This window comes from Cebidichthys violaceus, unplaced genomic scaffold (genome assembly GCF_023349555.1).
Source record: "Cebidichthys violaceus isolate CVI_PGR_0920_01 unplaced genomic scaffold, fCebVio1.0.p SCAF_16, whole genome shotgun sequence".
NCBI classification, from domain to species: domain Eukaryota; kingdom Metazoa; phylum Chordata; class Actinopteri; order Perciformes; family Stichaeidae; genus Cebidichthys; species Cebidichthys violaceus.
In genome coordinates this window covers 3,687,965-3,701,851 of record NW_027176329.1, presented here as the reverse complement: position 1 = coordinate 3,701,851, position 13,887 = coordinate 3,687,965, and the positions used below count along the sequence as shown (strand labels likewise).

General features: G+C 41.0%; 1 protein-coding gene across 1 annotated transcript; it reads left to right on the top strand.

The window, feature by feature from the left end:
• The first annotated feature begins 532 nt into the window (after positions 1–532).
• Positions 533–8,648, top strand: arl4ab (ADP-ribosylation factor-like 4ab). The gene is made up of 2 exons (XM_068710778.1): positions 533–655; positions 1,821–8,648. The coding sequence occupies exon 2, from the start codon at positions 1,895–1,897 to the stop codon at positions 2,501–2,503; it is 609 nt and encodes a 202-aa protein (XP_068566879.1). The 5' UTR covers positions 533–655; positions 1,821–1,894; the 3' UTR covers positions 2,504–8,648.
• Positions 8,649–13,887: the final 5,239 nt, after the last annotated feature.

Here is a 13,887-nt window from a genome sequence, read left to right as displayed (position 1 = left end):
CCTTCGCAATAAAAGTGTTAAATACATTTGGAAACCAGGGTATCCAACACAAGAAAATGTGGACAAATTAGAAAATGACAACTTGGAGTGCACTCAAATAGATCAGCAGTTTTTAATATAGAATATGTGACACATGAGAAGTAAACTAAATCAAGCCTTTTCCAGAAGTCAAGCAATAGTTGGAATTGTACCTATTTGATCTCTTTAGAGTACAGTCTATGGTGTAAACCTTGACTATTTGGATGCTGTATCATTTTCAGCCTAATGCTGAGTATGAGAGGGTGAAGAGAACGTTGTGTCTTTATCTTTGAAACAGTAAAGTAACTCGGTATATCCGAGCTCTCTCGTGGGCTTCCTCGGCGATTGAGTTTGATGACTTGACAAAAATCTGTCAAACTATGAATTGTTGTAAAAGTACAAAACAATTAGGCCTTTATTTTGAAAAGGCATAGCGGAAATTGTGTTGTTTAGTAGTGTGTCTGGCTTGGCGCCTCTACGGAGTGAGAGGAGTCCTCTCAGCAGAGCGGCTCAGTGGGGCTGAAGCTGTGAGAGTACGCAGCACGAACACGGCGAGAACAGCGAGAACAGCGGGAACACAGCGCCTCGGAACACACTTTGAGCTTCTGCTGGACCAACGGCAGCGCTGGTGGAGACGGTAAGTTCCCTCTAGTGATACTACGGACTGTGTAGAACACACCTTGATTACCGTGTCAAAACATGTAGCTCAACAGCTTGAAAGAAATGATTTCCCCACGTTAAATACCGTTCTCCATTCCTCTGCGCTGTCATGTAACGTTACCGCACGTTTCATTAGCGTTACATGTAAATATGCAGGCCTAGCTGTCAGCCGCACTGGGCCCAATGAAGCCAATTTTAACTTTTATGATTTTCAACACTTGTTGGCATCATAGCCTGAAGTCGAGCCCGGTCTGGTCCACCGTTACACGCCAGGGTCCGCTTAAGAACCTTGCAATGTGTCTGCATTCAGCCACAAAGCTAGCTGTATTTGTCCTCATTTGATAAGAATAGAGATATCCCCCAGAATCATGAGTTACCGCGTACACATCTACCTCACCGAGCGACACTGAAGTCCACTCTTTTACCAGTCACGGCTTTTATTCCCAGTCTCCCGTTAACGTACCGCGCAGTGGACAAGGGGGCTGTCATTCAGCTGTCACCCAATTATGAAAGTCATAATTTATTGCTGTTGAATGCGGACCAAATTTACCCGAACATGTTTGAGTTGCCACAGGGCTTGTTTAGGTGCGTGTGCGTGTGTGTGTGTGTGTGTGTGTGTGTGTGTGTGTGTGTGTGTGTGTGTGTGTGTGTTTGCAGCAAGGCTATATTAATTAACATATTTTTTAAATCCAAACCTTGTCCTTTTCAGCATAGGAGAGAAGTAAGTATGTTGCCAAGCAACACGTTTTTGAAGCCTGGACTATATTTCAGTCTGTTGTGGAAACATCCTCCCGATCTGTCCCCATCACTGATCACTGATCACTGATCACTGAACACTGGATGAACGCTTACATCTGGGATTTTGGTCGAATCGAAAAAGCCTTCATTCCGTTGTTTTACTGATTGCCGCTCTACTCAATACTGAATGGAAATTAGCGTATGAAATCACTGCTGGCTGCTGTGGCGCTACATGTGCAAATGGAGTGCCATCCACCCTGCTGCTTTAGCGCTCATTCATCTCTCAGCAGCAGTATACTGTGAGCGTGGGTATACTCCATTGAGTGAGGGGATGTATTCACTTGTTGGGTGTTTGTGTGCTTTCACTGCTCTGACTTATTATGCATGCTGTGTTGACCCCCCAGGCTCCTACTGAAGTCCCCTTGGAATACAAGCAGCCTGTTAAACATTTGGTGAGGACTTCTCCTGCTCTACCAAGATGGGGAATGGATTATCAGATCATCACTCCCTCTTCCCCTGCCTGCCGTCCTTCCAGGCTCTCCACATTGTCATTCTAGGACTGGACTGTGCAGGCAAGACCACTGTACTGTACCGCCTGCGTTTCAACGAGTTTGTAAACACTGTCCCAACTAAGGGTTTTAACACGGAGAAGATCAAGGTGTCACTTGGAGGCGGCCAACGGACGGCGTCCTTCCACTTCTGGGATGTAGGCGGTCAGGAGAAGCTGCGTCCTTTGTGGCGCTCCTACACGCGGTGTGCTGATGGCATCGTGTTCGTGGTGGATTCTGTGGATGCTGAGCGCATCGAGGAGGCCAAGACGGAGCTGCACAAGATCACACGGCTCACGGAGAACCAGGGGGTGCCAGTTCTGGTGGTGGCTAACAAACAGGACCTGAGGAACTCGCTCAGTATGGCTGAGATGGAGAGCATGTTGGCTCTAGGTGAGCTCAGCCCCGCCACAGCCTGGCACCTTCTGCCTGCTTGTGCTATCATCGGTGAGGGACTGCAGGAAGGTCTGGAGAAGCTGCATGCCATGATCATGAAGAGGAGGAAGATGCTGCGGCAGCAGAAGAAGAAGAAGAGATGATGTGCCAACAAAGGGAACTATAAAATGTGAGATGAATCTAAAGCTGCATAAGAACTGCTGTGAGCTGCGTACAATCTGCTGGCCCACTGTGACCAGTCATTTGGCTTCCCTTTGAAGTCTGATTGATCCTTGCAGTGTAACTGTTTGTTCAGGCTGGCCAGTGCTAGGCTCCCACAGAGGACAGTGGGGTTGATTTTGCCCTGTGGACTTTGGATGCCGACAATCTCGTCAGCAACAGCCATTCATCAAGGAAGTCCAGTGTTATGCTATTCAGCAGAAAGCTGTGAGGTTTACACTGAACTCTTTAAAGTGGACAATGAGCTCCGACTTCTCCGTTTATGTTTCTTGTTCAAACGTGTCGCTACCAAAGCTTGTGTTAGAGCCACTAGATGAACGCTGCATATGTCACTGTAGGGACAAGTATTTTGTGTCCATGTTGCACAATGGGGTGGGGGGGTTGGTCAAAAAGTTTACAAAAAGAGTAATGTTCACTAAGAACAGGATGCACAATGACCCTAACATGTAAAACACTGTTCTCTGGTGTCATAGAGCATGTCGATCCATTTAGAACATTCCATTTTGCTGTGGATTCCTTCTGAATGAGAAAGGGCGAGTCACTTCACCGACAGGAAGTCAAGAGCAGGATGTGAAGGATGTCCACTGCCTCCACTGACGGAGCTCAGTGAAGGTCATGGCGGATCGCTCCTCTAGTGCCACATTTGGATCTTTGTCCCAGTAAATAATGCACAACCTCCACTTGACTTGCTCCTCTGTAACGTGCATGTACAGATCACACCACAGTTAATAATGGGAAAGTGTCAGTCAAATTGAATACGACGTAATAATCTTAAATTATTATGTAGAATTGATTATGAATTAGGGGGACACCAATGTATCTGCCTGGGCGATTCTATTTTTGCTGATATTTGCTCATTTTAGATATGTCAGTGTTAACGTCAGTGTGGAAATGCCAAAGATATGATTGAGGTAACTTAGAGGAAGCATAAAATGTTAAATATAAAGTGACTATCATCTATCTGACATGTAGACTAAGTTACCAGCAGATGCTTGTTTCCTGGGAGCTATCTAGCTGGTTAGATAGCTGATTATGGTTGCTTGCTAGTACAGCTGGGTGTGATTTCAAAATTGTATGTACTAGTAATCAAAATGATCCTTTCACGATACCTTACCTGAAGGAGTACAAACATGGTGTCAAAAGACACCAACATGCTCAAATATTAAATATCTAAATTCAAACAGCTGTTCAAGTAAACAAGATTCCATTTTTGACCAGACATTCATCACGTGACCGCTCTAGACTGGTGCTGCGGAGAGTTCAGTGAGGACCAATGCTCGTCCTCCCCTTCTATCGAACAGATGTTAGTGCTGGACTGTTTTTGATCACCCACAATGCACTTTGTACTTTGTAAAGTTAGCTTAGTGGGCTAACACTACTTCAACATTCCTTAGCTAGCTTGACTATCTTTGGTAACGGGTGTTTACATGTAGATCTATTAAACAACTCAGAAGATAGCACATTGTTTGAACCCACTAGCTGCGTGTGTGTGTGTGTGTGTGTGTGTGTGTGTGTGTGTGTGTGTGTGTGTGTGTGTGTGTGTGTGTGTGTGTGTGTGTGTGTGTGTGAAGATGAACCAATACGACTCAATCAATACACGAGTCTTAGATGCTGCTACGTCAATACATAACTCTGAATCCAATGGATTGATGCAAGTAGAACTGCCATAATCAAGACGAAGACGCAACCTTCTGCCTCTATGCCGTGTTGTGATTGTAAGCCTTCTCCACCGATAGACAGCTTCAACTTGAAACATAGTATCCAAATGATGTGACTTGTGTCTTGCATAATTAAATGAAATTGAGACGAACGTAAGGGTGGGCGATATATTGATATATTCATTTTGTGATATGAGACTAGATGTCGTAATAATTTGCCAGCAGGCTGTTCCGATCTATTATCTGCCGTTCCCCACGCAGTCGTGTTCTGTCAGAGATAATGAAATATGTCAGAAACCTGAACCTCTGAAGAGTTTCAAATGGGAAGATATCTATGCAAGTTTTTTTTTTTTATAAACTTGCGTCTGTTGGAGCTGTTGCATAAACCACATTCAGAGTGTGAGAAACTTTTATCATTGCGGCATTAATATTTGTTTTCATCGTTGTGCTTCCTGGCTGGGTCAGTAACAGTGATGGAAAAGTAGAAGTCCTCATTGACTTGACTGTGAGCACAGTTGGTCCACTGCCCTTCCTGCATCTGGAGCATCCTTCCTCTCCAGCAATATGGCTGCCTGCCCAGTGGCCATAAATATTTTCCATTACACAAAGCTCACGCAGGGCTGGGTGGCATGCCAGGTTAAGCCTCTCCCTCTTCCCATGGCCTTTGGCTGGAGGATGACAGATGTGCTTTAACTCCGTGACGGAGGGGGGCTTTAGGGGTCACTTGTTCCCAAACATCCATATCAGCCCGCCTGATTTCCTGGCCTGGACTCAGATCCTGCGCAGTAATTAACAGTGGATTAGTGTGAGAGCAACGGGACCAGCTGACATGCAAGACACACAACATCTCTAGGTTTCAACAGGTATGTTTTTTTTAATGCAAATGGATCAGGAACAGCAAAGGATGATGTCGCTCTTTGACTGTTTTTTAAAAAAAAATGTATCCTTTGGTCCCCAGATCTATGGTTACATTTAGAATCTGTTATTGTCCCGTCATGATCCAAAGCCTGGCACTTTAGAAATGTGAAAATTAGGGACATGAGGCACAAAAGTACATAGCTACAGATAGCTTTCATTTTTTGACTGACACCAAATGTATTTTCATCTGAGCCTTCCTTTCAAGAGTAATGCTTGTCTGATGATCTGAAATACATCTTAACTTGATTTGAAACTGAAATGTTGATCAGATTGCACATAAAATGAATAAAGATTACATATGTCTATCGCTAAGTAAAAGTGAGCAGAGGATTCAGATTTTGTTGTTCACAAGAGAAATAGATGATAGGTGCAATTTCAATGTGTAAATAAGGGAAATATGAAATCCACATTTCAGATGTGCTTTTGGCCAATGTCTGCTGCTGCATGGGGCCGGTGATGTGAACCTGGACCTCATCGCCGGCTCGGCCCTTTCTATGTCGACCCCCGGGCGAGTCAATTCATGGCGGGTCTGGTGGCGGAGAGGGGAGTGTGTGTGTGTGTGTACGTCAAGAGAAGGGGCTATGTTCCACACGGCCCAATCGGTCTTACGCCTAACCAGTTTGGGCTTCACAATCAACTGTTGAGGAGCAGGCCCCTGCCTGCACCTTGAGTCTGACGCGGACAATGTCTTCACATGTTGGTGCTTTCAGCTTTCCTCCAAGATAAAAGTGTTTACAACTCAACGAGCTCTCCTGCTGCAGAGGCAGATGCTGTTGTCGGTCATTCCGTGAGCTCCGGTTTGCCGCTTGGCGCCATAGTGTGCAGAAGTTACTCAGATGATGGCAGCGCAGCCCTGGAGTCATCCTCCGGTTCTGGGGGCTCTGTCTCGAGAGGCTGGGGGAAATGGGCCCACTCTCCAGGCTTGTCTCCTGAGAGGGACAGGCTGTGGAGGCCTGGTCTGTCCGGCAGTGCAGACCATCCAGGCAGCTAGAGCGGGATCCACCATTGCCTGTTGTGAGGCAAAGTGGTCAGGGTTGCAGTGTGTGAGGAAAGGAGGCTAGATCCCCTTACCCTAGGAAAGGAAAGGTCTATTTCCTTTTTTTTTTGCAATGGTAGGTAGATAGTGGGCTGTCTCACACCACTGGTAAAGTTTATGCAGCAGTCAGTTCTGTCCTGTCCTGTTTTTTTTTTACTTTTTTTGAGCCACAAGTCTAACTGTGGCATACACTTACTAGTTAGAAATGTCATTGTATATGTGAATGTTTAATGTTGAGGAGGAGCTTGTCAAATTGTGATAAGTGAGCCGTCTAATTACTACACAATGGCAGCTTCTTATTCTGTCTTTTCAGTTTAAGGGGTTGAGGCATTCAAATGTTTACAGCTGGGATAAAAGATTAGAAATTGATGGAAAGATCGAAAACAAAACAGAAATTTAGCGATACAAACGACACAAAGCATCAATACTGACAGGTACTACATCTCCAAAAATGAAGCTACTAGCAGCTTTGATCCAAAAGTTTCAGTGGTGGTAGCAGCTTTAAGAAACCCATAATAACTGGACACCCCCTGCAGGGCCTGCCAGTTTTTATTTGTAATCCAACATTAAAGCCATCGTAGAATGTACTAGTGGTCGGTAAATACTTCAATAAAGGAATGTGGAGCAGGTCTGGACTCTTAAACCTTTCATTTTCTTGGAGTTTTTACAATAACTTCCCTTGCTCCTGACATTCAGATACAATATAGCCATAATATATTTGATTCAAACATATCAAGATAACAGGATCTTGCAGTTTTCCTCTCTACCAACTCTACATTTGTGCTTGTGTATTTCAGTCACATTCAGTCCACTCTTTGATCCCTCGCTTTTCCTCCAGCTGAGGAAATGGAAATGAAAGCCCAACTATCCCTCTGAAGAGTGTGTATTCACAGATGGGAGTGTAGTGGGGTTTGTTCATTCTGATTGACGACCGTGTGATCTGCTATTCTGCTTCCCAGTGAGTGTGAGCTGTGCAGGGTGTAAACGGTACGGCCGTCAGAGTGTAGGACAGGATGTGGCGATAAGGGTTGAGGAACCACTCCCTGCCGGCCTTTGGTTTCCTGAGAACAGCCTGGCTGTCTGCCACTGCAACCCCACCCCCAACCCTTAAGCACTCACGAGGGACACTTTCAAATTGTCTACTGTCCTGTTTGAAACGAAGAGTCAAACGTCAACTGATCGTGCCACGACAGTTACAAGGTTATTGTATTGTCATTGTACAACAGGGTTCCACAACGAAATTCAGATTGGAGTCCCATTCTGCTACACAACAAAACACAAAAAAAAACGATATTATATATGGATGGTGGAGGATAAGTTAAGGAGTCTCACAGACCAAGGAAAGAAGCTGTTCTGAAGCCTGGTCGTACAACAGCTGATACCTCTGTGTCTCTTTCCAGACAGCAGCGGGGGGAACAGGCTGTGGGTGGGTTTAGTCTTTTAATGTCCTTTGGGCTCACCGGTATCCCTGATGCTCAGTAGACGGTACCAGTAGTACACGGTACCAGTAGTACACGGTACCAGTAGTAGACGGTAACCAGTGATGTTCTGGTCAGTTTTAAAACCCCGCAGTAGAGCCTCCTGTCCTGGCCCTGAACATCTCATGAGAGTTTTGTAATGTTTCAGTCAACGATGCTTTCTATTGCTCCTCTGGAAACGTTTCTATAAGAAATACAGTCGTTCATGAGCTTCATTCACGAGGATGGAGATGCGTGATGACTGTCAGGTTGTTTGTGATGCTAAATCCCAGGAACTAAAAGCTGTTAACTTGCTCCACCTCAGCTCCATTGATGTAGACAGGAAGTTTGTATTTGCTTGTTTTTTTCTAAAATAACAACATTCTGATGTAGTTCTTGGTGCGACTGTGGCTCAGTGGGTAGAGCAGGGTCGTCCATCAATCAGGGGATCGTCGGTTCAAACCCCGGCTCCGCTAGTCCATGTCAAAGTGTCCTTGGGCAAGACACTTAATCCCAAATTACTCCTGTAGCTGTGTGAATGTTAGATAGTCCTGATGGGCAGGTGGCACCTTGCATGGTAGCCCCCTGTCATCAGTGTATGAATGGGTGAATGATGACATGTAGTGTTAAAGGGCTTTGAGTGGTCGGAAGACTTGAAAATATCTATACAAGTACAGTCCATTTACTTTCAATGTGAGTGATGGCTGAGTGGAGAGCAGTGGAGACAGCGTCCTCTGTGGATCTGTCGGTTCTGTATGTAAACTGGTGAGGGTCCAGGCTGGCTGGGATGTTGGTTTTGATGTGCTGGAGAACCAGTTTCTCAAAGCTCTACCATCAGAATGGGGCTGAGTGTCATTTAGACCGGACACTGCAGTGATGACATCAGTTAGCTGGTTGGTACATGGTCTTTGTACACTGTCGTCTCTCTGCTCTCTCTATTCCACCCCCAGTGTCCATTCAGGTTCATCTTTTGGTTAATAAATCATTTTTTGTTTAATCATCAAGTTGTCCATGATGCTTTTTTTCCTGAGTGATTTACTTTGTTACTTCCCTCATCCCCTACAACTTCGGAGTACGTAACATATACGACATGGGATGTCAGCAGAAACAGCAGCTTTACTCATATTCACTCTCATCAGGTGACTCTTTAGTACAGGGGTCACTACTGGGCGGACTGCGGTCCAGACCCAGACGCTGTTTTATCTGGACCTGGACCTATAACTGATAGATAATTGAGAATTATATAACTTTGATGGAGAGCTTCTATTTTTAACCGGCGCAGTCTTTACGGCACTCGTTCAGCGATCCAGGAAGCACACCGACCAATTACATGCGTTGTAAATCACATCAGGTGATGCTACTCAGCCAATCAAATATGTGTATTCTGATAAACTTCCCGACTCGAGTGAGCTTCACACACACAGGAGAGACGGGCTTAAACGTTCATTCTTCCTACGGACAGTTTAAAACCAGTGTGTCTCATGTGTTCAGAGACCGTGACGATTATTAAAAGCGATAATGTGAAGCGTCACTACGAGACAAAGCACAACTCTTTTGAGCAAACGTACCCTCTCACATCTGAAATCAAGGCACAGAAAACAAACCTAAGAGTCCAATATGATCAGAATCCTAACACGTTTAATTCACTGTCCAACAATGATGTTCACAGAGAGAATAGAGCTGAAACAAGTGGTTTAATAACCACAGCTATAGCTCACACAATTCTCTTTTTAGAAGATGACAAGAATATAATATCTTTGCTGTTTTGATCACTTCACACCTGAATGAACTGAATTTAAAGCTGCAGGACAATTCAGTTCAATTCCTTTTTCTAAAATGTACTAAAAAAGTACTTTATTTTAAGATAAACATTTTTCAAAAGCTTTCTGTTATGTAATTTATTCTTTAATCAGTCCTTATTTTACTTGAAACAAGAGAACAACATTGATTTATTATTAGATTATGTATTATTTATAATTCATCCAGTTCAATTTGAAAACTGACAAATATTGTATTTGATATTTTGTATTATTATATTATTCAAATTGAACTTTCTTTATTTGATTTGACAGCCAGTTGTTGACTACATACAGATGTTAATACAACTGTTAGCTACTTCAGAAATACATGGAACTAAATCATAGAACAAGTCAGACATTATAGTGATGTTCTGGAGCTTTGATGAGGAAATTCTCTCTAAATGGACCTCGCTGGAAGCAAAAAGTGATTATGTGAAAGTATTGAAGTGTCGTTGAGATTCTAATTGTTATTGCTTAATCACTTAAACATCGGAGATATAGTCTACCTTGATTCTCTCTCTCTGACACACACAAGCATCAGTCCAGAAGTCTATTAAAAATGTTTTTTAACTGTTTTAAAAATTCATAAAATGTTTTTTGTCTAACAAAATATTGTGCTTCAATCCATATTTCCAGATCTTTATGAAAGAACAAACGACCCAGTACTGCCTCTGGAAATGACACATACAAAGAAATGACACATAGATATCTTCTTTTCATTCAAAATGCAGTGTAATACTATTGGGATTACTCGTCATTGAAATGCTATTACTTTTCAGACATGATCACACTGAGGATCTATATTAATGCCACGCCGTTTAGTTTTCCAATCTTCCCTTTTGTTAACTTTTGTTTTCAGACCCTGAAGCAGCAGAACACACATCCTGCAGCGCCATCTACAGGTTAGCTGCAGCGCGCAAAATGACAGGAGGGGTGGAGGCTTATGAGGAGTATGTTACAGTTCGAATGAAACAGAAGTTTTATGAAGTGTTACAAGACAGCAAAGACGGACTGCGCCCTCAGCCAACTGCAGGTTTAACAAATAGTTTCTCATAAGTGACTACAATCTTACTTTCTATTTGTACATTAACCATTTCCAGTTTCTTTCACCATAAAGTAGACTTGTGCCCAAATGGTTTCCTTTTGACAGGATATCTTCAGTGTTTTCTAAGGAATTATAGTAAACGGCATTCTAACATTTTGAAGAACAACATAAAAAAATGCATATTAGTTGCGGAGATGCATTTGCAATCATTTTTGACATGTAGGGCAAAAACTAATACATCTTTCAATGTCCAATAACAACAATTCTCATACATTTTCCAACTCCTTCCTAACTCTGACCAGAAGTCTAAACATCCTAATTTGCAGTGCTGTGATTGAGAAATAGGCAATAAATCTGAAAAGCCAAACAAGACTCCATGGACATCAATATTGATACTGCGTGGGTTATGCTTTTCAAGTGAGCAAATTGTTGGCTAACCAGTTAACAGGTTCATGTTTTAGCAATAATTTCAAGTGGGTCTCAAAAAAGACTTTTTTTTTTTAAATAAATAAAATCCAAAATATACATGACTCACAATGTAATAAGATAACTCAGTACAAAATAATGATAATAATACTTACTATTATTATCATCATTAATAAACAAGATATTATAACCAACTGGTTTTAATTGTTACTATCTTCTTTTGATGTTGTTATACTTTCACTGTGGTCTTTTATGAACCTTTTATTTCACTGTCAAAGTCTATTCTACTGATACTGATTTTGTTTTACTGCATGGCAATCAGCACCCATTGCATCACTGATATTTGCTGCTGTCAATATGCATCCGCTTGTTTCAAAAAGTTCTGGTCAATGCTAAATATCCTCACATATTCACCAAAGCGCATACAGAAGAAGCACCAGCAGGAGTTTTTAGCTCTGGCACCATCCTTGCCTGGGTCCAGACCTTTGAATCCGCCCACTCCAGAGTGCAACAAGTTGACAGTTCTGTCTGAAATCAGCATCATCCTTCACATTGTTACAAGTTGCTGTTGCCAGCACACAACAGTTCAATGACCTTTTATTTCACAGGCTTTTTTTTCTCAGCATTGAGATTAGAAATTGCCAATAAAGGCTTCTATTTTGTTAATGCTGTGAAATCAGTAAGCGCAATAGAGAACGATTAATACAATTTAGCTTGGTCACCTCCCACAGTCTGTTTCCCTCGGTGTAGTCAGAGGAGAAGGGGGGGGTCACCACTGCCACACCAATCTCAGCCCACTCCACTTCTGTAGTCTTTAAGTGATACCTCAACACCATGGGCAACTATGTGTGTGTGTGTGTGTGTGTGTGTGTGTGTGTTTGTTAGTTGCATTTACAGGTTCCACATTTTGTTATGCTTGTTTTTCATGCAAAATGCAAGTTAACTCAACTTTTAACCTTTGTTTAAACTCAAAGTTCATAAAGTTGATTTAACTACAATGGCCTAATTGTCTCAAAATAGTTTTCTGTTCTCAAAGTTGATTGAATTTGTTGTCACTTGTTTCAACTTAAAACTGAGTTAAATCAAAGAATAATTTTACATTACCAATGCAAGGAAACTTGCCTTACCTAGTCGAACAAGCTCACAGCTCTGCATTATTGTAACTCACTTTCAGGTGTATATCTTAACTACATGTATACAACTCGCTATTTCAAGTTCAGAGGATTTAAATTCCAAACTTGGTTTGACTTATATGTACAAGTTAACTTGACTGATAATGACAAGTTTGCTTTTTTTCTTAAAACTTCACTGAATTCTCACTTCTGTTCCAAAATATAGTCTTTATTTCAAAAACGAGTTTTACATGCAAACATGCCTTCAAACCCAAGGAGCTGGGTATAACACAGTCTCACAAGTGGAGGCAATTTGGGGGACGGACAGAAGGTGGGGTTGTAGACACACAACCTCCTTTCCTATCTCCTTGATAAGTATGTAAAGTCAAAACATTAAACCAACTACACACAGTTGTACTACTCAACGGTTTACAATAAGCTGACTGACAGTTGATATTTGTTATATGTATTAACATTTTTTATCATTACTCATCATTTTTTTAACACAAACATTGAATGAGGTCAAATTGAAGCCATGATAAGAGGGTTACAGTAATACAAATGTCTATAGGTCTGTAATAATAATAATAATAATAAAAATGACAATAATATCAATGACAACAACAGTAATAAAAGCAATATCATAAAAATAGGGATGATAGCTGCGACAACAGCAACAATAATTTCAACAATAATAATATAATATCACAATATCTTCATCTCATATCATCCATCACATATATATTGCTAAAATAGTATTAATATAATCAGTTATTAATCAATTGAAAATGTTACTGTTCCATTGTAACAATTTAAATGTTATTTATAGTAATAATAATATACTCTAACATAATTAATAATAATATAATAATGGCAATAATCATATGTCCCAGTAATACAATATATATATATATATATATATATATATATATATATATATATATATATATATATATATATATATATATTACTTATCATTGTGATTGATGATGAAATAACATTCTTCATTAACCATATATATAATAATAATCAATAATAATAATAATACCAATGCTTTTGAATTAGGCTACCTTAAATTGGCTAGCACAGCTAATGCCATTTTCCATGGCCTCTTGGCGTCATACTGCTGGCATACTGGAATCCTCCACATAAATGCACGTGTATGCCGGTCCATTCTCCGAGTGCAGAGAGTATATCTGTGGCTGTGTGGGAGACCCAGGGATTTTTTGGAGCCCAGTGGCAAAGTCCCAAACAGAACCCAGCTTCAGAGTGGTTTCTCCGACTGTCGAAAACATTCACATTTCAGATCGTTTTGAGGACTACATAAAGTTAGGAATATTAAAAACGAGGCCTATTTGCAGGCCTCAGCTCGAATAAAGATAAGAAATACCTAATTAATTGTATACAAAAAAAAAAAAAAAAAAAAAAAAAAAATAAAAAATAAAAAATTTTTATATATTTTTGAGATGAGAAAAATCATGGAACTATCAGAATACATGTTACTGGTTCACATAAGATAAGGATGGAACACAGCAGAACTTGGAAAACTCAAAAGCTCGATCTTGAAAAACAGCACTTTTAGGGTATTGTTTTTTGGAAAGTATGGGTATCCAAGACTTTTAATATGCTGGGCTCTTAGAACAACTGATATAGGCTCTATATACACAGCTATACATAGATACAGTGAAACATTTATGAAATATAGAGCATTTCAAATTAGAAAACTGATCAAATACTCCAATATTTGAATAAAAAAGTATTTTTAAAATTCAAAAACACTCTATATCACTTCTATGTATCACTCATGATGTTCATTGAATCAATAGACCGAAGATTGGATCTTTTTTGAGTGTTTTA